At 45.1% G+C, this 27,131-nt stretch overlaps 1 protein-coding gene across 1 annotated transcript in view; it reads right to left on the reverse strand.

Annotated features, from left to right (window-relative positions):
- Positions 1-11,007: 11,007 nt before the first annotated feature.
- Positions 11,008-27,131, reverse strand: part of LOC112227470 (zinc finger homeobox protein 4) — a 200,088-nt gene continuing 183,964 nt past the window's right edge. Inside the window, 6 exon segments of the mRNA XM_042308748.1 lie at positions 11,008-15,450; positions 15,958-17,960; positions 17,962-21,352; positions 21,589-21,709; positions 22,311-22,514; positions 23,537-23,670. Of these exon segments, the coding sequence (XP_042164682.1) occupies positions 13,847-15,450; positions 15,958-17,960; positions 17,962-21,352; positions 21,589-21,709; positions 22,311-22,514; positions 23,537-23,670 (7,457 nt within the window). The 3' untranslated portion in view covers positions 11,008-13,846.

Genomic DNA, 27,131 nt, shown 5'->3' on the forward strand with positions numbered 1-27,131 from the left:
GTGTACCCCCACTATTTATTTAACAGGTATGATGTACCCCCACTATTTATTTGACAGGTATGATGTACCCACACTATTTATTTGACAGGTATGATGTACCCCACTATTTATTTGACAGGTATCGTGTACCCCCACTATTTATTTGACAGGTATGGTGTACCCCCACTATTTATTTGACAGGTATTATGTACCCCCACTATTTATTTGACAGGTATGGTGTACCCCACTATTTATTTGACAGGTATGGTGTACCCCCACTATTTATTTGACAGGTATGGTGTACCCCACTATTTATTTGACAGGTATGATGTACCCCCACTATTTATTTGACAGGTATGATGTATCCCACTATTTATTTGACAGGTACAGTGTACACCCCTATTTTTTTGACAGGTATGGTGTACCCCACTATTTATTTGACAGGTATGATGTACCCCCACTATTTATTTGACAGGTATGATGTACCCCCACTATTTATTTGACAGGTATGATGTACCCCCACTATTTTTTTGACAGGTATGGTGTACCCCCACTATTTATTTGACAGGTATGATGTACCCCCACTATTTATTTGACAGGTACAGTGTTCCCCCACTATTTATTTGACAGGTACAGTGTACCCCCACTATTTATTTGACAGGTATGATGTACCCCACTATTTATTTGACAGGTATGATGTACCCCCACTATTTATTTGACAGGTATGATGTACCCCCACTATTTATTTGACAGGTATGATGTACCCCGACTATTTATTTGACAGGTATGATGTACCCCCACTATTTATTTGACAGGTATGGTGTACCCCCACTATTTATTTGACAGGTATGATGTACCCCCACTATTTATTTGACAGGTATGATGTACCCCCACTATTTATTTGACAGGTATGATGTACCCCCACTATTTATTTGACAGGTATGATGTACCCCCACTATTTATTTAACAGGTATGATGTACCCCCACTATTTATTTGACAGGTATGATGTACCCACACTATTTATTTGACAGGTATGATGTATCCCCACTATTTATTTGACAGGTACAGTGTACACCCCCTATTTTTTGACAGGTATGGTGTACCCCCACTATTTATTTGACAGGTATGATGTACCCCACTATTTATTTGACAGGTATGATGTGTACCCCCACTATTTATTTAACAGGTATGATGTACCCCCACTATTTATTTGACAGGTATGATGTACCCACACTATTTATTTGACAGGTATGATGTATCCCCACAATTTATTTGACAGGTACAGTGTACACCCCTATTTTTTGACAGGTATGGTGTACCCCCACTATTTATTTGACAGGTATGATGTACCCCACTATTTATTTGACAGGTATGATGTACCCCCACTATTTTTTTGACAGGTATGGTGTACCCCCACTATTTATTTGACAGGTATGATGTACCCCACTATTTATTTGACAGGTATGATGTACCCCCACTATTTATTTGACAGGTATGATGTACCCCCACTATTTATTTGACAGGTACAGTGTTCCCCACTATTTATTTGACAGGTACAGTGTACCCCCACTATTTATTTGACAGGTATGATGTACCCCACTATTTATTTGACAGGTATGATGTACCCCACTATTTATTTGACAGGTATGATGTACCCCACTATTTATTTGACAGGTATGATGTACCCTGACTATTTATTTGACAGGTATGATGTACCCCCACTATTTATTTGACAGGTATGGTGTACCTCCACTATTTATTTGACAGGTATGATGTACCCCCACTATTTATTTGACAGGTATGATGTACCCCCACTATTTATTTGACAGGTATGATGTACCCCCACTATTTATTTGACAGGTACAGTGTACCCCCACTATTTATTTGACAGGTATGATGTACCCCACTATTTATTTGACAGGTATGATGTACCCCACTATTTATTTGACAGGTATGATGTACCCCCACTATTTATTTGACAGGTATGATGTACCCCCACTATTTATTTGACAGGTATGATGTACCCCCACTATTTATTTGACAGGTATGATGTACCCCCACTATTTATTTGACAGGTATGATGTGTACCCCCACTATTTATTTGACAGGTATGATGTACCCCACTATTTATTTGACAGGTATGATGTACCCACACTATTTATTTGACAGGTATGATGTATCCCCATTATTTATTTGACAGGTACAGTGTACACCCCTATTTTTTGACAGTTATGGTGTACCCCCACTATTTATTTGACAGGTATGATGTACCCCCACTATTTATTTGACAGGTATGATGTACCCCCACTATTTATTTGACAGGTATAATGTACCCCACTATTTATTTGACTGGTATGATGTACCCCCACTATTTATTTGACAGGTATGATGTACCCCACTATTTATTTGACAGGTATGATGTACCCCCACTATTTATTTGACAGGTACAGTGAACACCCCTATTTTTTGACAGGTATGGTGTACCCCAATATATATTTGACAGGTATGATGTACCCCACTATTTATTTGACAGGTATGATGTACCCCACTATTTATTTGACAGGTATAATGTACCCCCACTATTTATTTGACAGGTATGATGTACCCCCACTATTTATTTGACAGGTACAGTGTACCCCCACTATTTATTTGACAGGTATGATGTACCCCCACTATTTATTTGACAGGTATGATGTACCCCCACTATTTATTTGACAGGTATAATGTACCCCCACTATTTATTTGACAGGTATGATGTACCCCCACTATTTATTTGACAGGTATGATGTACCCCCACTATTTATTTGACAGGTATGATGTACCCCCACTATTTATTTGACAGGTATGATGTACCCCCACTATTTTTTTGACAGGTACAGTGTACACCCACTATTTTTTTGACAGGTATGGTGTACCCCCACTATTTATTTTGCCGGGATGCCATACCGGACTTTACTTTCACCCCTGCTTTTAGTTCTGACCTGGAAGGGTCACGCTATGCTGCCCCACGAAAACCTGAGACTGAATACACCAAATCACATTGTTTTTGTCACATTCGCCGAATACAACAGGTGTAGACCCTACAGTGAAATGCTTACTGCAAGCCCTTAACCAACTGTACCGTGTGTGTGTGTGTGTGTGTGTGTTTGTGTGTGTGTGTGTGTGTGTGTGTGTGTGTGTTCCAGCTTGCTGCTAGTCTCAGGGTCACGGAGAGGGATGCGTTCACAAGTCGTTAAAAGGTCTTGATTAAATTTCACGAGGCCAAAGGCAAAGGGGAGAGAAGGATATTTTCACTCAGACCCAATCAGTGTCACCTTGTGCGCTTTCTTCCCTTCATCAGTGTGTGTGAACCACTTACTGCCACACTCTCTACCATAGAGACTCGCTACCATAGAGACTCTCTACCATAGAGACTCTCTACCATAGAGCCTCTCTACCATAGAGACTCTCTACCATAGAGACTCTCTACCATAGAGACTCTCTACCATAGAGCCTCTCTACCATAGAGACTCTCTACCATAGAGACTCTCTACCATAGAGACTCTCTACCATAGAGCCTCTCTACCATAGAGACTCTCTACCATAGAGACTCTCTACCATAGAGCCTCTCTACCATAGAGACTCTCTACCATAGAGACTCTCTACCATAGAGACTCTCTACCATAGAGCCTCTCTACCATAGAGACTCTCTACCATAGAGACTCTACCATAGAGATTCTCTACCATAGAGACTCTCTACCATAGAGCCTCTCTACCATAGAGACTCTCTACCATAGAGCCTCTCTACCATAGAGCCTCTCTACCATAGAGCCTGCTCTACCATAGAGACTCTCTACCATAGAGGCTCTGTACCATAGAGACTCTCTACCATAGAGACTCTCTACCATAGAGGCTCTGTACCATAGAGACTCTCTACCATAGAGACTCTCTACCATAGAGGCTCTCTACCATAGAGACTCTCTACCATAGAGGCGCTGTACCATAGAGACTCTCTACCATAGAGACACTCTACCATAGAGACTCTCTACCATAGTTCTACTGTGTATAGCTGGGCTTTGAGGCAGAGGTCTCTACCATAGAGGCTCTCTACCATAGAGATTGTGGCCTTGGAACCTCTAACCCTGGCAATTTGACTGGTAAAGTCATGGGTACACTCGCAATAGATGGGGTGAAGATGTAAAGAGCAAATGCGTGGGGGAAAGATCCCGAATCTCCTCATTGCCCCCCAGCAAATTATCCTACATTTAGGCTACTGTTTATATGTGTTATGCTTGTATGGATGTCAACACAAAATGTTAATGTCATCGTCACCAATCAACTGCATTACAGTTAAAAACGTCTTTCACTACCATCACCGGTTTCTGTACACCTGCTATGCTACCAGTTTATAGATCGGGAGTTCGCATATAGCAGGCACTTCATCTAAACCTACATACGTTGCAGTGAAAACAGCCAAATATATCTGCATTTGACTTTAGTAATCACATTGTGGTCCTGTTACAATACATTAATAATATCCACTTTGTTATATCAGGTCTGTTGATTGTGCGCCAATCCAGCATCCTTCTATTCCCCCACGGTATGCGTTCTGTTGACCTCTTTACCACATATATGGCTGCCTGGTATTGTTTCCATGGTATTTTGAATGTTCTATCAACTAATATTGGATAGTGGTGTAGAATATTCATTCAAATTATGCTGGGTTCCATGGTAATGGAAATGTTTAATGTTTCAAATGATGCTAACTGATGTGGCTCATGCAATGGGATATTATTTTTTTAACATGTCAGTTGAGTTGACTCAACAAATCCCACCACAGATGGAATGGTACAATCCCTGCTCTTACTCCCTGCCATGGGGTACACTCAGAATGGCTGCCAGTCCACCCATTATGACATAATTGACTTAAATGGAGACGCCCTTTCAATTCATTCTATTTTTATGCTCTCTACATTTAAATGGCTCAAAAACAAGCTTTTCTTGTTTGTGGGCTCACATCTCGCTGTATGAAGTATGCTTTCCCCTTGCAGGGTGTGAGTTCACTGCTAAATGAGTTCCCCTTGCAGGGTGCGAGTTCACTGCTAAATGAGTTCCCCTTGCAAAGTGTGAGTTCCCTGCTAAATGAGTTCCCCTTGCAGGGTGTGAGTTCACTGCTAAATGAGTTCCCCTTGCAGGGTGCGAGTTCACTGCTAAATGAGTTCCCCTTGCAAAGTGTGAGTTCCCTGCTAAATGAGTTCCCCTTGCAAAGTGTGAGTTCCCTGCTAAATGAGTTCCCCTTGCAGGTTGTGAGTTCACTGCTAAATGTGTTCCCCTTGCAGGTTGTGAGTTCACTGCTGAATGGCCTGTTTTTGTTATTCTGTTCTACTGTGTATAGCTGGGCTTTGAGGCAGAGGTCCCCACACAGGATTCAATTGCATTTGACCTTTGCAGAGAACAATGGTAAAAGGCATTTAATTTTTCTGGCCACGTCAACGCTGTGTGTGTGTCCCTCCTGTGTTTTCATAGTTGTTTTCTGTTCTCTCAGAGGCAGGACAGAAGTTATTCTACCTAGTGCTTTTCTCTGTCCTGGATGGACATTCTGTGTGTGTGTTCTGTGTTCTGTTGGTTGGCCGTGGAGCTTCTCTGTCAGACAGATAATGAAATAACACTCAGGCAACCTTACAGTCTGTGATCGTCCCTTTTAAACCCAAACCTCATAACCCTTTAACCCTGATAGGGTTGCCATGTAATATAATTGATCATGTGTATCCTTGGATGTGGCAGGGCCTGCTAACTATTACAGACTACAATGGGAAGCACAGCCGTGAGCTGCACAGTGACACGAGCCTACCAAACGAGCTAGATTACTTCTAATGGTCTCTTCGAGGCAAGCAATACTGAAGCATTCATGAGAGGGTAGTGCGTACAGCCCTACAGAGGGTAGTGCGTACGGCCCAGTACATTACTGGGTTTGATTTGATTTGGTGTTCAGGGTCAAGCTTCCTTCCATCCAGGACATCTATACCAGGCAGTGTCAGAGGAAGGCCCAACAAATTGCCAGACTCCAGGAAGGCATCTTAACAGCTTCCACCCCCAAGCCATAAGACTCCTGAACACCAAATCAAATGGCTACCCAGACAATTTGCATTGTCTCCACCCCCCATTTTTACTCCACTGCTACTCTCTGTTTATTGTCCATGCATAGTCACTTTACCTCTACCTACATGTACAAATTAAAGCACGAAGCAAAAGTGACTAGATCAATAAAAAAGTGGTCAAGTAAAGCAGATGCTAAGCTACAGGACTGTTTTGCTAGCACAGACTGGAATATGTTCCGGGATTCCTCCAATGGCCTTGAGGAGTACACCACATCAGTCATTGGCTTCATCAATAAGTGCATTGACGACGACGTGCCCACAGTGACCGTACGTACATACCCCAACCAGAAGCCATGAATTACAGGCAGCACTGAGCTAAAGGCTAGAGCTGCCACTTTCAAGGAGTGGGACTTTAACCAGGAGGCTTATAAGAAATCCCGCAATGCCCACTGACGAACCATCAAACAGGCAAAGCGTCAATACAGGACTAAGATTGAGTCATACTACACCGGCTCTGATGCTCGTCAGATGCGGCAGGGCTGGTAAACTATTACAGACTACAAAAGGAAGCACAGCCGAGAGCTGCCAAGTGAAATGAGCCTACCAGATGAGCTAAACTACTTCTATGCTCGCTTCAAATAACACTGAGGCAAATAACACTGAAACATGCATGAGAGCATCAGCTGTACTGGAAGACTGTGTGATCATGCTCTCCGCAGCCGATGTGACTAAGACATTTAGACAGGTCAAAATTCACAAGGCCGCAGTTGCCAGACAGATTACCAGCACGTGTGCGCTGACCAACTGGCAAGTGTCTTCACTGACACTTTCAACCTCTCCCTGTCCGAGTCTGTAAAACCAACATGTTTTAAGCAGACCACCATAGTGCCTGTGCCCAAGAACACTAAGGTAACCTGCCTAAATGACTACCAACCTGTAGCACTCAAGTCCGTAGCCATGAAGTGCTTTGAAAGCCTGGTCATGTCTCACATCAACACCATCATCCCATAAACTCTAGACCCACTCAAATTTGCATACCACCCCAACAGATCCACAGATGATGCAATCTCTATTGCACTCCACACTGCCCATTCCCACCTGGACAAAAGGAACACCTATGTGAGAATGCTATTCATTGACTACAGCTCAGCGTTCAAAAGCATAGTGCCCTCAAAGCTCATCAGTAAGCTAAGGACCCTGGGACTAGTCTCCTCCCTCTGCAACTGGATCCTGGACATCCACCACACTGATCCTCAACACAGGGAGGCCTCAGGGGTGCGTGCTAAGCCCCCTCCTGTACTCCCTGTTCACTCATGACTGCACGGCCAGGCACAACTCCAACACCATCATTCAATTTGCCGATGACACAAGAGTGGTAGGCCTGATCACCGACAACAACGAGACAGCCTAAAGGGAGTAGGTCAGAAACCTGGCCGTGGTGCCAGGACAACAACATCTCCCTCAAAGTGTTAGAGACAAAGAAGAGGATTGTAGACTACAGGAAGAAGTGGACCGAGCATGCTCCCATTCTCATCGACGGGGCTGCATTTAAGCAGGTTGAGAGCTTCAAGTTCCTTGTTGTCCACATCACTAACAAACTAGCAAAGTCCAAGCACACCAAGACATGACAAAACCTATTCCCCCTAAGGAGACTGAAAAGATTGGGCATGGGTCCTCAGATCCTCAAAATGTTCTACAGCTGCACCATCGAGAGCCTGGTTGGTTGCATCACTGCCTGGTATGGCTACTGCTCGGCCTCCGACCGCAAGGCACAACAAAGGGTAGTGTGAATGACCCAGTACATCACTGGGGCCAAGCTTCCTGCCATCCAGGACCTCTATACCAGGCGGTGTCAGAGGAAGGCCCTAAAAATAGTTTAAGACTTCAGGCATCCTAGTCATTGACTGTTCTCTCTGCTACCACACGGCAAGCGGTACCGAAGTGCCAAGTCTAGGTCCATAAGGCTTCTAAACAGCTTCTACCCCGAAGCCATAAGTCTACTGAACAGACTATTTGCATTGTCCCCCCTCCCCACACCACTGCCAGAGTGATTCAATTGTTGTGTAGAAGGCTTCAGGGCGCCCAAGAAGGTCCAGCAAACGCCAGGACCGTCTCCTAAAGTTGATTCAGCTGCGGGATCGGGGCACCACCAGCTTGCTCAGGAATGGCAGCAGGCAGGTGTGAGTGCATCTGCACGCACAGTGAGGTGAAGACTTTTGGAGGATGGCCTGGTGTCAAGAAGGGCAGCAAAGAAGCCACTTCTCTCCAGGAAAAACATCAGGGACAGACTGATATTGTGCAAAAGGTACAGGGATTGGACTGCTGAGGACTGGGGTAAAGTCATTTTCTCTGATGAATCCCCTTTCCGATTGTTTGGGGCATCCGGAAAAAAGCTTGTCCGGAGAAGACAAGGTGAGCGCTACCATCAGTCCTGTGTCATACCAACAGTAAAGCATCCTGAGACCATTCATTTTTGCTTCTCAGCCAAGGGAGTGGGCTCACTAACACATCCTCAGAGAGCAACTTCTCCCAAACATCCAGGAACAGTTTGGTGACGAACAATGCCTTTTCCATCATGATAGATTACCTTGCCATAAGGCAAAAGTGATAACTAAGTGGCTCGGGGAACAAAACATCAATATTTTGGGTACATGGCCAGGAAACTCCCCAGACCTTAATCCCACTGAGAACTTGTGGTCAATCCTCAAGAGGCGGGTGGACAAACAAAAACCCACCAATTCTGACAAACTCCAAGCATTGATTATGCAAGAATGGGCTGCCATCAGTCAGGATGTTGCCCAGAAGTGAATTGACAGCATGCCAGGGCGGATTGCAGAGGTCTTGAAAAAGAAGGGTCAACACTGCAAATATTGACTCTTTGCATCAACTTCATGTAATTGTCAATAAAAGCCTTTGACACTTATTAAATGCTTGTAATTATACTTCAGTATTCCATAGTAATATCTGACAAAAATATCTAAAGACACTGAAGCAGCAAACTTTGTGGAAATGAATATTTGTCATTCTCAAATCTTTTGGCCACGACTGTACATACTACCTCAACTAACCGGTGCCCCCCCGCACATTGACTGTACTGGCCCCCCCTGTATAAATTGTTGGTTAGGGGCTCGTAAGTAAGCGTTTCACTGTACCTGTCTGTACCTGTCGTAATGCGGCGCGTGGGACTAATTACATTTGATTTGACATATTACCTCAATTACCTCGACTAACCTGTACCCCCTCGCATTGACTCTGTACCGGTAGCCCCTGGATATAGCCTCGCTACTGTTATGATATTATTGCTCCTTAATTATTTGTTATTTTTCTATTTATCTTAATATTATTTATTTTTTTAAATTATGACAATTTTAGTAAATACTTTCTTAACACAGTTTTTTCTTAAAACTGTATTGTTGGTTCATTAAGGGCTTTTAAGTAAGGGTTTTACTGTAAGGTCTACCTACACCTGTTGTATATGACGCATGTGACAAATAAAGTTTGATTTGATTTGAAATGAGTCATTGTTGTTGTTCTCCCTCGTCCTTCAGAAAGCCCAATACTGGTGCTGATGATCTGGCAATGGATGTGATTGGATTTTCAGCCCTCCGTCATTAAATCCCCATGGTTAGAATACTGATTCCTGTATTTAGTGTGTGTGTGTGTGTGTGCACAGTACCTGTGTGTAAAGTCTGTGATATACCACAGTAAACCAATGTGAAGTGTGTGTGTGTCTGTAGCATTTAGTGAGTGTGAAGCCTGGGCTGTTTTCACTCTTTCAGTCTAATTAAACTAGGCTCGTGGAGAGATGGATGCATCACCTCTGTCTAATCCATGTCTCTCCCAAACGTTGCATTATCCAGGGGGAAATCCATTTTCTGCAGCCTATTCAAAGTCAGATGTCTCTCTCTCGCTCTCATTGGTCTCAACTACTACTACCGGGACATCAACATCTGGAGCTAATGACAATACCATCTGAAATCCCCATCCAGATTAGCCTTCAGAAGATAATTTAGCAATCTGGTTAAATCCAGATTAAAACGGAATAACACGTCAGATAGCAATGTTCTCCTTCCGAAAGTAATGCAAGTTTATGCCGATTTCATTGGCCTCCCGGGTGGCGCAGCGGTTAAGGGCGCTGTACTGCAGCGCCAGCTGGGCCATCAGAGACCCTGGGTTCGCGCCCAGGCTCTGTCGTAACCGATCGCGACCGGGAGGTCCGTTGGGCGACGCACAATTGGCTTAGCGTCGTCCGGGTTAGGGAGGGCTTGGTCGGTAGGGATGTCCTTGTCTCATCGCACACCAGCGACTCCTGTGGCGGACCGGGCGCAGTGCGCGCTAACCAAGGTTGCCAGGTGCACGGTGTTTCCTCTGACACATTGGTGCGGCTGGCTTCCGGGTTGGATGAGCGCTGTGTTAAGAAGCAGTGCAGCTAGGTTGGGTTGTGATCGGAGGACGCATGACTTTCAACCTTCGTTTCTCCCGAGCCCATACGGGAGGTGTAGCGATGAGACAAGATAGTAGCTACTACAACAATTGGACACTACGAAATTGGGGAGGAAAAGGGGTAAACTTTAAAAAAAATAAAAACTATTTCAGAGAGATTAGTCAATAGTTGTAGTGCAACAATGCCAAAATGTAGCAGTGCCTAAATGACCAGCATGTTCAAGTAAGTGAAGCTGCTAGCTAGGGAAGATCTCGATAATGCTGTAAGAATATACACAGGGAAATGAATGCTGTGCTAATAAAGAGAAATCAACATACCTTATTCAATAATTCTGTAAAACTAGAAAAGTAACCGCATTCCCGAATCAATATACATTACATGAAATAGGTGTATGATGTTTGCCATTTATGATCACATGGCCTTCTGATCATGTTTACGTAAAGTGAAGCAGATTCAATACATTAGTGATGCCAAAATAATAAAATACTTTTGATGACGGACAAAACTGGTTTGCAGATACAGTTTTTAATGTATCACAACAATGAGCAACAAACATACTTGATGAACTATTTCCAGAAGTTGTTCAAATACCATCTACAATAAACGTCATTTCAACTATGACAACAGGTCTGTGACAAAAAAAAAAAATGAAAACAAATGTTTCAAAACCATGTTATTACCGTGTGACGGTACAGTTGAGACCTCAAACATTACATTAACAAAAACTAATGAGACTACTCTCTATATATAAAACATCAATAACATTTTTGGTTTAGTTTATTTAAAGTTTTAGCCATAGGGGCTTCTTCTTAGTAAACCCTCAGGATGCATTTCCTATGTAACCAGGACAGAATACATATTGTGTAGGATATGACTGCGCCGTGAAATTCCCTTTTGACATCCAGAAGAAGACAATCCCAATATCAACCTTTTGAAGGCTGTCCTCTCTTTAGCGTGACACAATCCATCCAAGAAGAAAAAAATACTTTTTCTTTTGGCTGCTGTGCAGTTGTAACATTTATGTACAGTTCGTTACATTATCGTACCATCCTTTTGGTTGTTGGTTTGTTAGCTTCTACCTGTCCTTTGGTGTGGAAAGCATTGTGTTTGCTGCTAACATCTTAGCACGTGATGCTAGCTGACAGTTCAGTCTGGCAATGCTTTAGCCACATTGAGGGGAAAGGCAAGAAGACAGGTTGGGAAAGCTTTTGGGATCAGGACAGTCGTTGGTGTTTGTACAATGGCAGGATCGGACCTATAGGGAGCCCAGGACATCTCTTATGAAACAACATTGTAAAAGTGTCTTCAGGATCAAAGTAAATGTTAAAATACTAAAAATCCAAATAAGAAACATTTATGTTTCGCACAAAAAAAGATCATTAGAAACTGTGAAATTTTGCGTTTCAACTTTGAATGAAAACACTAAAACACCTGTACAATAATAAAACGCAAGAGGAAATGTTACTTGATTTTATCATTTGAAACAATAACTAAGCATGATTTGATTTTAACCTGTCAAACAGTTGCATTACATGCTACTTGTTCATCTCAGAATAGGAAATACCAAAAGCAATACATTTTTGCATTTCTTCATATTAATACATCTGTACCATGCACAGCCAACTACGAATATATACAACAGCTTAGCTCTCTTTGTTCACCAGCCTTTTCCTTTCATACAAATAGCCTCTTGTTACTTTGGAATGAATCACGTCAGCTTACCTTACCAAACTGAAAAAGTGATTCATAACAACGTAACACCCTTTAACAGCTTTCACATTCTTTAAGTTCTACTGCAAAATAAAACAAGACAAACAAACTAAAAACAGAATGAAATGTAAAAACAGCAAAGCAAAGTGATCCGCGGGTCAGCATTCAGCCTGTTGGACAATTTGTGGGGAGCAAATTATTCTTTTTTTTAAACATTACACAGTAGCAGCAACATGTTATATGGTAATACTTTGTAATGCATAAATGACTAAATAATTAGTGTTGATTTTTCATGATAGATCAACTGAAGTGCCCAGAAAATGAATGCGAGGACGAAGACCTATGCAGTAAATGGCAGTGTATAGGTGTAACACTGTTATCAGTCCTACAAGCACAGGGGAAAACATGTCATAATATAAAATACATGCTGTAGTCCCCCTTTGTAAAGCAGCATATTTGCTTATGCAAATATCATACCTTTTCTTAAAAAAAACAAAAACATTTTGACCGAATTTGTACTCTAACAGTTTCAAGTATACAGTACTACTTTCATGGATGCACCAATTGTTAAATCGGTCACTGGGTTGTTAGGCGTCAATCCTCTAACAAACCAAAATGCTGCTGCAATCGTACGCAAAATAATAATTAAAACAAACAAACAAACATACAAACACAAAAACATCTATTAAATTAACACATGGGTCTACCAAAATAATAATAATAAAAAACAGACAAAAACAAAATAAGTGCACTATAGTCCAGAAATAAGCAAGGTACCGTACAGCAATTCACAAATGAAAAAAAGTCTTATTCACATAATTAATAATCAAGAGTGTATAAAACTAGAGATATTACCTCTTCAGAAAAGGGTGTGAGCAGAGGTAAAAGAGAGAAGGTAAGAGTTGGCACAGATTAGTATATTCTACAAGAGAAAAAGGGGTCGGATATAGACTCAGTTTGTTGTCATACAAACTGGAAAACAAAGGGGAATCGTACTTCACCATTCTAAAATTCCCTCTGTGGCAAAACCATACTGTCTTTGTAGGGTGAAAACTAAAAGGATATGCACGTTGTCCATTGTAACAGTAATATTGTCTCTCTTGGTACTCTACACACATCAAGGAAATGCGTCTGATAAAGCTTGACATGTTTTGGTTAAAAGCCAAGTGTACCCAGGCTCGTTGCTGCTTTAACAAATGAGAAATGTTATGTTCTGACCTGAGAATTTAAAGCTACTGAATTACACCAGCTATCTAGACTAACAGAGGTTCTCATTGAGGGTTTTTCTGGATCGTCGTCCCATACAGTACATGCTAGCATTTGGAAAACAATCCAGCTGAGGTGCAATTTGCTATCGTGAGTTTTTGGCTTGAAACAAGCTCCACGGGGGAGCCTGAGAGATCTTTTCCTACTCCGTGTTTTTGTATACAATATAAGCTCAGTCAAGCATCTGCAACAGTTCTGTCCATAACAAAAATCAATCAATATCTTGCCAGCATATCAATATGGGAAAAACAATCCTGAGTCAATCATTTGGTACTGTAATTTTTTGGGTTAGAGAAACTTTGGAACTGCAGTTTAAAAGTCTTGTTTTTTCATTTTGATTTTAAAGCAAGGGATCCTGTTTTACACCTCCTACACACTGAACATATCCATTCTGATACTGCTGAAGCCTGCATCTAGGCCGGAGGTCGACTTAGCCTTGGCCTCCAACACCTTATCTAAGTCATCCAGCTTCTGTCTCAGCTCGTTGTCAGACTCATCTGAACAACTCTCATTGGGTAGGGAGGTGGGAACCCCTGAGACGCTGCTGCAGGACGTTGAGGTAACCATCAGAGGCAAGGAAAGGGGAGGAATAGGAGACGCAGACAGGGAGGAGGAGGAGGAGGAGGAAGCAGCTTTCCGGGCAGTGGCCTGGAAAAAGATATCTGGCCAGGACTTAATGGCCAAGCGAGAGAGATGGGGAAAGGTGTTATTAGAAGGAGGAGCTGCAGACTGCGAGGTAGATGTGGTCTTGACAGGAGTAGGGGTGCAGACAGAGTGAGGTAATAATCTAGCATGCTCTTTGGCATTTCTCATTGCTTGTTTGATTGTTTTCTCTTTGTGCAAGCTCAACTGGAGGTGTTGGCCAAGTGCTTCATTCCCGTTGACCACCACGTTACAGGCGATGCACCTGTACTTACTCACTGCCTTTCTAAGAACTGTCTCCTGTGGGTCTGGAAAAGGGTTTCCGAAGTAGCAGAAAGACTTCTGGTGATGCACTGCAGAGTCCTCATCAGCGAATACCATCTGGCACTTCCTGCATATGAACTGGTGCTTGACAGACGGAATGATGAAATCGTCAGGGAAGTCTGTGGTTCTTTTGGTTTCTGTTGGCAGTTCTTTTGTGCTTTCCGTCAAAGAGCATTTGTTGTTGTTGGTGTCATCCTTAGTTCCCATAGATAGTTTTGGTTTGAAAGACTTGGGGCTTGGTGACGACGCCTTCACAGGGGCTGGCTTCTGCTTCGGCTGTTTATGATGCTGTTTTTGTTGCTCAATATGTTTTTGGTGCTGCTGCTGCTGTTGCTGCTTCTGCAGGGAATCCTGGAGGGACAGCTGGTACTGCTGATACTGCTGCAGGAGGGCGGTGGGATTCATGCCCGCCATGGCGGCCTGTGGGATGGCGGCAGGTCCATAGGGGAACAGGTTCTCCATCCCGCCGAACGGAGGGAAGTATCCCCCCGCCTGCATCCCTCCAAGAATCTGTGGCGAAAAGCTGTTGGCGAAGCCCGGGAGGAAGTAAGGCAGGAACTGGCCTCCCAGGAAGGAGCTTGGGTCTGCTGCGCCGGTCAGGGCATTCTGAAGAGCCTGTAGTTGAGCGGCATCCAGATGACCCTCACGTCCTGGTTTGCCCGAGGCTGGAGACGGCTTCTCCCTCTTTTTGTTGTTGCTGACGTTGGGGGTCTGTAGACGGCCGCCGTTCTCCACTTCTCTTTCCTTGGCCTTCTTCTGGTGGTGCGGCTTCTCCGCTGGTTTCTTGCTGCTGCTGCTGTTGTTGTTGCTCTCTCTTTCTTGGTATTTGCTGTGCTGCTCAATGTGGTTGGTTGAAGTCAGAGGGGTAGAGGAAACAGGAGGAAGAGGTGGAGGAGGAGGAGGAGTCTGCAGAAGATTCTTGTTTGGGGTAGTGCTCAGAGACATGGCAGGAGAGGGGGTGGCTGGGTTCGGGAATCCAAGCATGCCAGCACCGGGAGATGCTAAAGCTGAAATATAGTGGTATAAATGATATTCAAATATGTTTAAATTTATATTCACCCTAATATTACTATGTAAATATTGTTCAGTAATACATTATGGAGATATATGCAGTTATGATCGACTTCATAATTGTAATATTTGTTAAACTGTCACATGCGCTTCATGATATATACCAACATGAGGATATTATAAATATACCAAACCCACATCAAAGGAGAGGAGGGGAAATGAATTCCACAATGATAAAATGTATTTGCTTAAAAAAAAAGAACCATTATATTATGTAGAAGTTCTGCACTGAACGTTGAGATCATGCATTAAAGTGTATTTTACACAATGTACAACGTTTGGTAAAATATCTCTACCAACAACAACAACACTGTGATGGCATGAAGAGAAAATACTGCAGAGAAAGAGTATTTTGGGCATGTAAAGCATAGACAAAAAATGATCATAAAAGTTATATAAAATTACTATTATCTGTGTGTTCTCTGTGTGTCATAGTAACTCACCAGGTGTGTTGGGTGGGTAAATAGGAAGTGAGGATGGCCCGGTGACCCCAGGAAGTAGTACCGGTGGGAGGCCGGAGATCCCGGGATAGCCTGAGGGCAGGCTGAGGCCATGAAGTGCATTGTTGTGGTTCACTGCAGTCTGAAGCTGCTGGGCAGCCAGATTGCTGAGCCCGTCGCTCCCAGCCTTCTTCAGACGATCCATCTCCTGCTGAGCCATCAGCTGGCGGACCGTGGTGGGTGCTAGGTAGTCCTTCTCTCTGTCCACCTGGTTGACCAGGGTCTCCTGCACTTTAGCGATGTGCTGTTTGGAGAAGATGTGGTCGCGGATGGACATCCGGGCAGTGTACTTCACATTACACAAAGTACACTCCGGCCGGGGCCCGTCCGGCCCGCCTTGACTGATCATGAATGGCTTTCCAATATTGATTTTGAACTTCTTTTCCTTGGCGCGTGCGTTCTGGAACCACACCTGTACCACACGCTTGGGGAGGCCCATCTCACTGCCCAGCATCTCACACTCCTGCATGGTGGGGGTGCGGTAGTCACTGAAACAGGCCTTGAGGACTTTCAGCTGAAGGTTGCTCATCTGAGTCCTGAAGCGCTTGTGGCCTGGTCTCTCCCCACTGCCACTGCCCTTCCCAGACCTGAAGGGGTTTCCGAAGGGGCTGGGGGAGCTGGGGTCGGTCAGGCTGGAGGTCTCGCTCTGGTCGTTGTTGTCGTCCATGTCGTCATCTCTGGAGCTGTAGTAGGAGTAAGAGTAGGAGCAGGAGTCTCCGTCCTTGCCGGAGTAGCTGAGGGAGGGGCTCACCATGCTGAAGGGGAAGCGGTCGTCGCCACCGTCTGAGCTCTGGGCAAGGTTGCACTTGCTGTCGCACGCCAGCTTGTCCCCTCCATTGGCCATGAGGCTCTCCAGCTCATTGTTGTTGCCCTCATCTCCAGTGGTGGCGTCACTTATGGCTGTGTTGATGGACGAGGTCTCGTCAAAGTCCATTTTGTTGTTGATGTCGTAGGATGAGCCCTCTGCAGAATTAATGTTAAGCCCTTCAGATTCATCACAGTGTTCTGCTTTTAAGGATGAAGGGCTCATTAAGTTTTTTTTCTGTGCCTCAGATTGTTTGACAGGCGTTGAGGAAGCTGAGGGCAGCTCGTACTCATTCGGCTCAGTCTTGGTGGGCAGCTGCGGGAATTCAAAGAAGTTGTACTTGTGCGGGCTCTCACCTCCATCATCTTGGTTCATCATTGGGCTATTGGGCAGACTAAACCCTGCCTGTTTGGCTTCATGCCAGTGTCTAGAGCGGATATGGCTGTCCAAAGCTGACTTGGCCTTGAACAGCGCCCGGCAAAAAGGACATTTCTTATGTGATTGGGAGGCCCCCAATGCTCTGAACTGTCCCTTTCTCTCTCGGGCACGTGTGTTCTGAAACCACACCTGCACCACTCTCTTCTTCAGGCCGACCTCACGGGCGATGTGATCCAGCATCTTCCTCGTGGGGTTGGAGTCCAGCAAGTATTTGTCATAGAGGATCTCTAGTTGTTCTGGGGTGATGGTGGTTCTGAGACGTTTATCTCTGTGCTGTTCTTCCGTCATGATTCCGTTATCTTTTTCATTGGATCCATCCTCTTTCTCATCTAGTTTTCTCTTCATGGAGCCAGAGCCGGGACCTGAGGACAAACCAGAGCCGCTTTGAGTTGGCATCTGGAGTCCTCCAGACAGAAGCTGGCTAGTCATCAGAGGGTTATTGGGGTCGAAGATCAGATAGGGCATGTCCATGGGCCTTTCCAGGAACTGGGAATGGAGGAACTGGTTCTGGGCTGCCAGGAAATGCATATGTTGGTGCTCCTGCCATAGCTCAATGCTTGGGAAGGCTATCTTGCACTGGTCACACTGGTATTGGAGCATCTGGGGAGAGAGGCTGTTGGTGAGGGAGGAGAGGGCCAGAGAGAGGGGGCTGGAGGGGATGGTGGCTGACTGAGGCTGGGAGTGGGGTCTGGACATCTGGGGGTCTTCTGGGGGGTGGATGAGGGGTGGAGGCCTTGGAGGGTCTGGGGTCCGGTAGAGACTTTATCATAACTGGAGAAGGGGCAGGCTCTGGCTCTTTAGGCTTGGGCTCAGCGGGCGGTTCAGGCTTGGGGGATGTCTTTTCCAGGTTGGAGTGAGGGGAGGGCATCAGAGGGGAACTGGAGCCTGAGCTAGTGGCTGTTCCATGGTGATGCTTGGATGACTCAGGGTGCTTGGCTGGGCATGGTTCTCCTATATCCATGTACTCCTCAGACTGGTTGTCCTCATTCCCTTCCTCATCCTCGTCCTTGTAGCACGTTTTCTTCTGGTGGGTGATCAGGTCGAAGATTCGTGGGAACACCCCACTACATTTCTTGCACTCGTACTGCATATTGCTGGTGCGGATGTAGCGCTCATTCGTCAGTTCTTTCTTCTCATTGTCTTTAGCATCTGCCTGGTTCTCATAGCTCTTCCGGGCCTTCTGGCGGGCGTTTTGGAACCACACCACGATGACCCTTGACGGCAGGTTGAGCACGGTGGACAGCTGCTCAATCTCATCATCTTTCGGGTAAGCATTTGTGTCGAAGAAGTCCTGTAGGACCCTCAGTTGGTAGTCAGTGAACCTTGTCCTGGAGGACCGTTTGTTCATGGTGGCATCAGTCCTGTAGTACTCCAGTGTACTGTACTGGGACTCCAGCCTAATATCCTCCATCGTGGTAATAGGTGGAATGTTGAAGTTGTAAGGAGAGTCTTTGTTTCGCTGCCTCTCTTTGAAGAGGGTGTTACGGAACCAGTGCTTGATGACTTTCTGGGGGAGGCTGGACATATCAGCCATCTCCTGAATCTGCTCCTCAGTGGGCGAGTTGTTGATGTCAAAGTGCGCTCTGAGGACCTTCAGCTGGTCGTCCGTGATGCGGGTTCGAGGGCGCTTGAACTGTGACTGCCTCAGGAAGTTTGGATCGAGACCTAGCTGCTGCTGACAAAGCTGGGTGAGATCCGAGGACAGGGAGTCCATTGTAGGCAGCTGCAGGGTGAGTTGAGGGTGTAGCCCTTGGTGCTGGATGGACTGCATCAACAGAGGGGGGAAGAGGGAGAAATCTAGTGGGATGGAAGGCTGCAGCTGTGGGGATGCGGAGGGTGGTGGAGGAGGGGGAGGTGGGGGTGGTGGCTGGGTCTGTGGAGCCTGGTTTGGGGCAGGGGATGGGGCCTTGATCTGGGGCTTGTTCATGGAGGTGCAGGGAGGCTGCTGGGTGGTCACTGGGACTGGTGAGGGAGGAGGAAGGGGAGGCAGTGGTGGGGGAGTCTCAGGGGAAGGGGGGTTGATGGGGTAGAGCTTGTCGTAGGCCTCTCGGTACTGCTGGGCAAACTTCTCCAGCTCTCCATAAGGAAAGAACTGTCCATGGATGTGCTCTTGGTGGCTTTTGAGAATGAGCATGTTGGAGAAGAGCTTTCCACACATCCCACATTCCAGCTTTTCGTTATTGATCTCCAGTTGTTGTTGTGGTTGTTGTTTTTGTTCTTCTCCTTCTTTGTTTTTCTTCAGTTTTTTCTGCCTGTTCTCGTTGTACTGGATGACCAGCTCAAATCCAAAGTTCTCCAGAAGGGCCTTGGCTGCATTTCCTCTGGCTCCTGACACGATACGTGGAGGAGGAATCAGCGGCTCAGGAAACTTGGACTTTTTGTCTTTTTTGTCCTTTCCTCCCTCACTGACTCCATCCGCTCCATTCTCCATCTTGGCTTTGCTCTCCTGTTTTTCCAGATGCTCCTCTGACTCTCTGGACATATGTATGTCAGACACTGACACAGCATTGGGCTCCATTTTGGGCTTGTGGCTCTGCGGTTGCTGTTTTTTTTGCTGCTGGAGCTGCAACTGGGATGCTTGTTGTTGCTGCTGCTGCTGCTGCTGCTGCTGCTGCTGCTGCTGTTGTTGCTGCTGTTGAGCCTGAGCCTGCTGTAGCTGGTGTTGCTGCTGCATCTGCTGCTTCAGGTCTTCCAGGAAAGAACCAGTCAAGCCCGGCATCCCGAAGGCGGCGGCTGAGTGAAGAGCCAGCTCTGGGCTCAGGTTGAATTCTGCCCCTGGGATGTAGAAGGGGAACAGGAACTGTGGCTGCTGGAACTGAAGCAGAGCCTCTGGGGTCATGCCGAACTGGGGGTAAAAAGCCGGGTTGAGGAATTGGGGCTGGAAAAAGGCAGCCTGCTGCTGGAGCTCGTGTTGGAGCTGCATCTGTAGTTGAGCTTGGGACTGAGCATTCTGATGGCTTTGCTGTGCAGAGACATAATCAGTAGTGTGCTTTGCATTGTTGCTGTTGTTGGCTTCTTTGGCATCTACAGTGTTTTCTTTGTTAACCAATGGCGTCACACTTCTAGCAGTTTCTGAGTTGGCATTGTTGCCTTGTCCGGTTGGGACTGGGATGCTGGATGGAGCCATGCCACTAGTGTTCCCAATCCCTGTACTGCTGCTGCTTGTCTCGGTTCTGGCAGTTCTGACTTTGGTATGATGCAGCACAGACCTCATGTGGATCTCTAGGGTTGAGCTTTGGCTGTAGGCGACGTTGCAGATATTGCATTTGAATGGTTTGTTGTCGGCATTGTTGTTGGTCTCAGGGGAAACCGGGCTGGAGGCCTCCTGGAGAACTTTCTTCAGCTTGTGCAGGTGAGAGACGGAGTTGTAATGGACCAGAAGGATGTTCTTCTGGGTGAAGGACTCCTTGCACACCGTGCACTTGTATGGCCGGGACGGGTCCAGGAACTTCTCCATGGTGAAGTTGGGGCCTTTTCTAAATGGGAGGGTTCGCTTTGTTTCAGCTCCCATGTCATCTAGCAACAAGCTACTGTCACTTCCTGTTGAGCTGGCCTTTTCTTCCAGGTCCAGCTCATCATCTTTATCCATTTCCTGTTCAAAGGCCTGCTGTGCCTCCTCATAGGCCCTGGCCTCGCTCTCGGGGACGAAGTCTCCGTTTAACGGCAGGCTGCCGCAGAGCTGTTGGACCTCGGCTTCGCTCAGCTCCGGATGTCCGTTCTCTAGGTGCTTCCGGAGCGCCAAGAATGTCCGGAAGCTGCGTTGGCAGAGGCTGCACATGGTGGCCGCCCGGATGGCATGGTACTGGGAATGTATCTGCAGCTTCTGCATGGTCTTGAAGGCCAGGCTGCAGTGGTTGCAGCGGTATTTGTAGATGTGGCGGTCGGAGACTGAGAGCTGTTGCTGCTGGCGTCTCTGGAGGTCGTTCAGATGATCCTGGAGGGAGTCAGGACTCTTTCGTTCCTGCCCAACCCCACCAGACGTCTTCCAGTCTGGAGCTTCAGACCCCTCCTTGGGGGGTTTGAGTTCCTCTCGTAGAAGGTCTACTTCACTTTTGTCTTGGCCTGTGCTGTTCATCTGGTCGTTGGATCTGTTCCCTGAGAAAGGAGAATGAAAATAGAATGAAATTTATGAACAAAAGACATTGTACAAATGCATTGATTACCAACTCTGGAAACGTAAACCATGTCTGGTTAATATAAGTAATATTTTGTTCCATTTGTGTAGCAGGGCCCTTCTACAACCCAAGGATATTTCATTTCCAAACAAACTCAGAATATTACATTCAATACCGGCAGGAGTATTGTAACAGTGGTAAACATGCTCTGCATACCTGTGGGCTTTCCAGACGTCTCAGAGAGGGTTGCAGAAGCTTCCATCAGAGACAAAGCGTTGTCTTGTCCAGGTGAAGGATACATCATGCTATTGGGCACCATCACATCAGGCCCAGCCACCTATCAAAGTCAGACAACAAAAACAATTTAATGATCTTAATAACTTATCCCTAAATGCAACATGCATCGTAATAAAATCATATTATAAAATGTAATAGTGCAGTAATTAAGGAGTTTAGTATTAAATATTAAAAACATGTTGAGCAAGTGTACTTTTCAGCTTGCCTCTTGCCAATAAAAATAGACAATTTTCAGAAAGCGGAATTAGCTTTTCCCTGAGGACGACAACCGTCAAGTTTATGACATATTCTCGGGAGAGTGGGATAAATGCATGGGAAATGTTTTATAGGACTGCACAGTGACAGCACTGCCCAGAGCTAGTTAATAAGGGACTGTAGGGAGCACTGGACACATTTTTCAATTTGTCATGTCACGGATCTTAAAAAGGATTAAAAAACTCTTTAGAAAACTTTTAAACCTTGAGGAAAATGTACTGTATGTGCAATGCCATTAGAAGCAAATTAAACATTTTCTCAGCATTTTTCTCACCAGCAATCAGCACAACATTAAATAGATAGTCATCTGAATATGAGAAGTTGTCTGTACTCTAAACAGTTTTTTCTGCCAACATTTTGTAAAGTTATGTAGTCTTTCCACATACAGTCATGAGTAGTTTGTCGACGCAGTCTGGAGCCACGCTGTGCAGGTGTGTGAGGTGGAGCTGCAGGTGGATCTTGTTGCTGAGGACGTCCTGGCACAGTGGGCAGCAGATCACCGGCTGCTGCATGGAATGCTGGGATACCACGTGGAGCTGTAACCTGTTGGCGTCTTTACTCCTGTAGTTACAGTAGGGGCACTGCTGCAGCTGCTGGGAGAGATGTGACAAAGCTTGCTATGGTTATTAGTGGGAAAGTAAAAGATTAGAGATGGACAAGAACAAAGTGTGTCTGTGGTTTTACCAGTCTTCATCACCTCTGTATTTTTACTTCAAAACTAGAATTACTCGAGAGCAAATGTGCTTTTCCTTTCACTATTGGTCTTAGTGAGACAGCTTTCCAACATTCCAAACCCAAACACGTAAAAATATGACGTAACTTTTAACAGCACTAAGAAAACTAGATGACAGAGCTCCCCGAAGAGGATAAAACATGAAACATGACCTGAATATCCCCTCAGCTAAACAAATTGGGACCCTGCTCTCCCTCCCCTTCCGCCCCCTCTGCTCCCATCTCACTTTACCTTTACACACAAAATGTAGATCAACCTCGTTTCCTTTAAATGCACTTAAGCCCCTCAACTCGTGCAATTTTATTAGTGGGAAATATGATTGGAGGGGATTTCTAATCAGGAGATTAGAGATGACAAAGGTGTGTCGCCTCCTCATCTCCCGCCTAGCCCTCATTACAGGAAGTACTCCTAAAATGACTGCCCCCAGCCCCCTGCCTTAATGTAATCCATTTCTGAAATGACGCAGGCCTCCTTCCACTCAGGGCCCTCCACAAGACAAGCTAATACTTCATAATCTAATTTAAAAACACATACCTTCTAAAGAAATGCAAAGTGAGTGGGACTGGGAGAGGGCTTTAGCCTTGCCTATTGGATGCAGGTCGACAAAGGAGTGAGAATGTTCTATAGGGGATGTTTAAGTGTTCTGTCAGTGGGGACTGCATTTGGGGTTAACTATTTTAGATCTGTTGACAGCACATTATCCTCTGAGACATCTTAGAATAGCTCTTAGAATACCTGCTAACTGGAATGGGTTGGAGTTAGCTTTGACTGGGTTTTTATTATGGAGCATTAGCGGTTAGGTTAGCATACCTGCTAAATGGTTAAAGATAGCTTTCCGTGTTGGTTTATCATGGATCATTAGTGGTTAGCTTAGCATACCTGCTCACTAGCGCTGGTCTTCCCCTCTGCAGACTTGGGCCTTTTGGGCGGGCTGTCATTCTGTCTCTCTAGGAGCATGGAACATTTTCCCACAGCGTTGGATCCAGGAGACTCTTTAGACAGAGAGTTCACTCCTAAAACACAAGACAGAACAGAGCAAAATATTTAAATTATGTTGTAGCTCTGTTATAAAAAATAAAACAAATATATATATATATATATATTTATATATATATATTATAAGTAAAATCAATGGATGAAGTCAAAGAAAATTTTGAATTAATTAAAAAAATTACATTGTATCAAATTAAAATGTATATGACATGTCAAATCAAATCAAATCAAATTGTATTAGTCACATGCGCCGAATACAACAAGTGTAGACCTTACAGTGAAATGCTTACTTACAAGCCCCTAACCAACAATGCAGTTTAAAAAATACGAATAAGAAATAGTCTGGGTAGCCATTTAATTAGATGTTCAGCAGTCTTATGGCTTGGGGGTAGAAGCTGTTTAGAAGCCTCTTGGACCTAGACTTGGCGCTCTGGTACCACTTGCCGTGCGGGAGTAGAGAGAACAGTCTATGACTAGGGTGGCTGGAGTCTTTGGCAATTTGTATTGTACAATTTTTAGGGCCTTCCTCTGACACCGCCTGGTATAGAGGCTCTGGATGGCAGGAAGCTTGGCCCCAGTGATGTACTGGGCCCTATGCATTACCCTCTGTAGTGCCTTGCAGTGGGAGGCTGAGCAGTTGTCAAACAAGGCAGAGATGCAACCAGGCAGGACGCTCTCGATGGTGCAGCTGTAATCACGTATGGTGATTACAAATATGTTGTGACAGACATTGGCTGTTGGGCTAGTAGTGTAGACCTATTGTATCAGACTCCTAATTGTCATTCCTATACATTGAGTCATTCTGCCCCAAAGACATGGAAAAAACGGAGAGAAAATTAAACCAGCCTCATAATCACAGCAAGACATACATTCAATGTTATGGTAATATTATACACTTCATTAGACCACATGCTTCTAGCCCCCCTCTTCCTCCACACACACACACACACGCACACACACACACACACACACACACACACACACGCACGCACACACACACACACACACACACACACACACACACACACACACACACACACACACACACTCAAGCACATCATGCTGAATATCCAAGGTGTTTCCTGGTCACGGCTGGAGGTGGGGAGGTGGTTTACATGGCTGCGGCTCAATGCTGAGAGATATGGTTGTATTTAGCAGACGCTGCGGCCAACTGAGAAGTGTTTAATTACCTTCATCCTTAGATACAGCCATAATGTGTGTGTGTGTGTGTGTGTGTGTGTGTGTGTGTGTGTGTGTGTGTGTGTGTGTGTGTGTGTGTGTGTGTGTGTGTGTGTGTGTGTGTGTGTGTGTGTGTGTGTGTGTGTGTGCGTGTGTGCGTGTGTGTGTGCGTGTGTGTGTGTGCGTGTGTGCGTGGCTATACTCTGTCACTGCAATTCACCCACTCCGCACATCACAAAGAAACAGAAGTAGCACCCCACTACGCTTCTCTTTCTCTCTCTATCCCCCTCTCTCCCTCTCTTGTCTGGTCAGTCAAGGCAATATTGGGAGTCTCACTCTTGCAAATCCAACTCTTCACGGTAGATGCACAAAAGAAACGAAAAAACGTTTTGTATTTCATATTATTCTCTGCCCGGTATTTGTATTCGGTGCATATCAATTCCTCCTGTTAGTTCATTTCGCATTTTCATTTGGTTGTGTTAAGGAAGCCTTCCGCTCACTTCATATGTAATCTGCAGTCTGAAATATTGGCCTGTCAAGAAAAGTGACAGAGGGAGGGAAAGAAAGAAACAATGAGAGGGAGAGAAAAAAGTGCAGAATGTGAGAGAGATCATCTGAGGAATTCTCTGCAGCCTGGAAAAGGTCATCATTTCTCCCTCAGCCGGTCTGGGATGGCTCTGCAGGGCTGGTCTGCGTGTTGTGTGTCTGTGATTGCGTGTGGATGTACTGTAAGTGTTTTTGTTCATATTTGTGTGTGTTTGAGCCATGTCAAACCCTAGCACCTCATTTGCCAATTGGGGCCCCTCCCTCCCTCCCTCCCTCCCTCCCATGTCACCTTGAACATGGACAAAATGGAATGTCTCTAACTATTTTACACAGGGATAAGTGGGGAGCTCCACCAATCTATCAAATGCATGCAGCCATTTTAAAGCACACACTATGGAATTGAATTCTTATCCATAACGTAAGTGTAATTATATTAAGGCTTTCTCAAGAGATCATTATCTACAGGAAAACAATAATGTACTCAACCTATCAATCTATGGAGTCTACATGATAGCTGGTATATAATGATCTGCTCCCTATCACTTTCTAACACATTGGCTTTTTCTTCCTCGGCCCCTGGTCATGAAGAAAAGAGAGAAAAGAGAGAGGGGGAAGGAGAGAGGGGGAGTGAAACAGAGATCGAGACGCTCTCATTCTCCTTTGTTTCTGAGCCTCACACTTAATGACCAGTGCAAAAAAGCGGTGTCCAGATTCTCTCCAATTCATTTTTTTTTGTGGGGGGGGTTACCTCCCCCAGAGAATGTCTGGCACATGGCCATGTTAAGGAGAAAAATAACGTGTGGTTCTGCTCTGTTGTCCCCCCCTGTTTTTTCTACTCTCCTACTTTCCCTCCCTCTCTCTGCGTGTCCCGATGCTGTGCAGCGTGGGGAGGCGAGGCGTGGTCTAGAACATGGTTCTTCCTCTAAAGGCAAATGCCTGACTGCAGCAGGACTTGGCTGATTAGATACATCAAAAGGTGATTTATGACATTCAGACTGTTTGCAAGACAGAACAACAGCCATGCTACCCACCCATCTTTATTTACTACAGTCAATGGTATGTCACCGAGTGTATTCACACTCACACGAACACACAGTGTGTCGCACGTAGACAGATACAAACACACACACCAGTGTTTCCAATCCAGTCCTCTTTTAAACACATCAGTATAATTCCGTCCTAAATTGGTGCTCAAAAGCAAACGCCAACAACAGAATCTCTGATAATGGTTTTCTACTTCTGCGTTCACCCGTTCTGCAACATTTTACCCAGCAAACTACATTTTCACATAAACTAGATGTTGATGTGTTATCTTGTGTAATCACATTTTCCTTTATAGATATATAAAGCATAAAACATTAAGCGTAAATACATTGTCTAAACTTTAATAGTACAGTTTTGTCAGCTGAAAATGTAATAACTTTTATTTTGTTGATAAGAAACCCCTTGTCAATTAAAAGTAGGCTGCTGGTCCAAGACAGGTTAGATTTAGTATTCAATTTAGCAATCCTGAGATCTGGCAGGACTGGGTTGTAAATTTACCCTGACAAAGGACAGAGAGAGGGAGAGAGAGAAAGAGGGAGAGAGAAAGAGAGAGATAGTGATGGAGAGAGAGAGAGAGAGATATGGAGAGAGAGATGGATAGAGGGGTACAGAGAGAGATAGAGAGAGAGAGAGAGAGAGAGAGAGAGAGAGAGAGAGAGAGAGAGAGAGGGAGAGAGAGAGAGGGGGAGAGAGATGGAGAAAGATGGAGGGA

Source organism: Oncorhynchus tshawytscha, linkage group LG29 (assembly GCF_018296145.1).
Source record: "Oncorhynchus tshawytscha isolate Ot180627B linkage group LG29, Otsh_v2.0, whole genome shotgun sequence".
Lineage (NCBI taxonomy): Eukaryota > Metazoa > Chordata > Actinopteri > Salmoniformes > Salmonidae > Oncorhynchus > Oncorhynchus tshawytscha.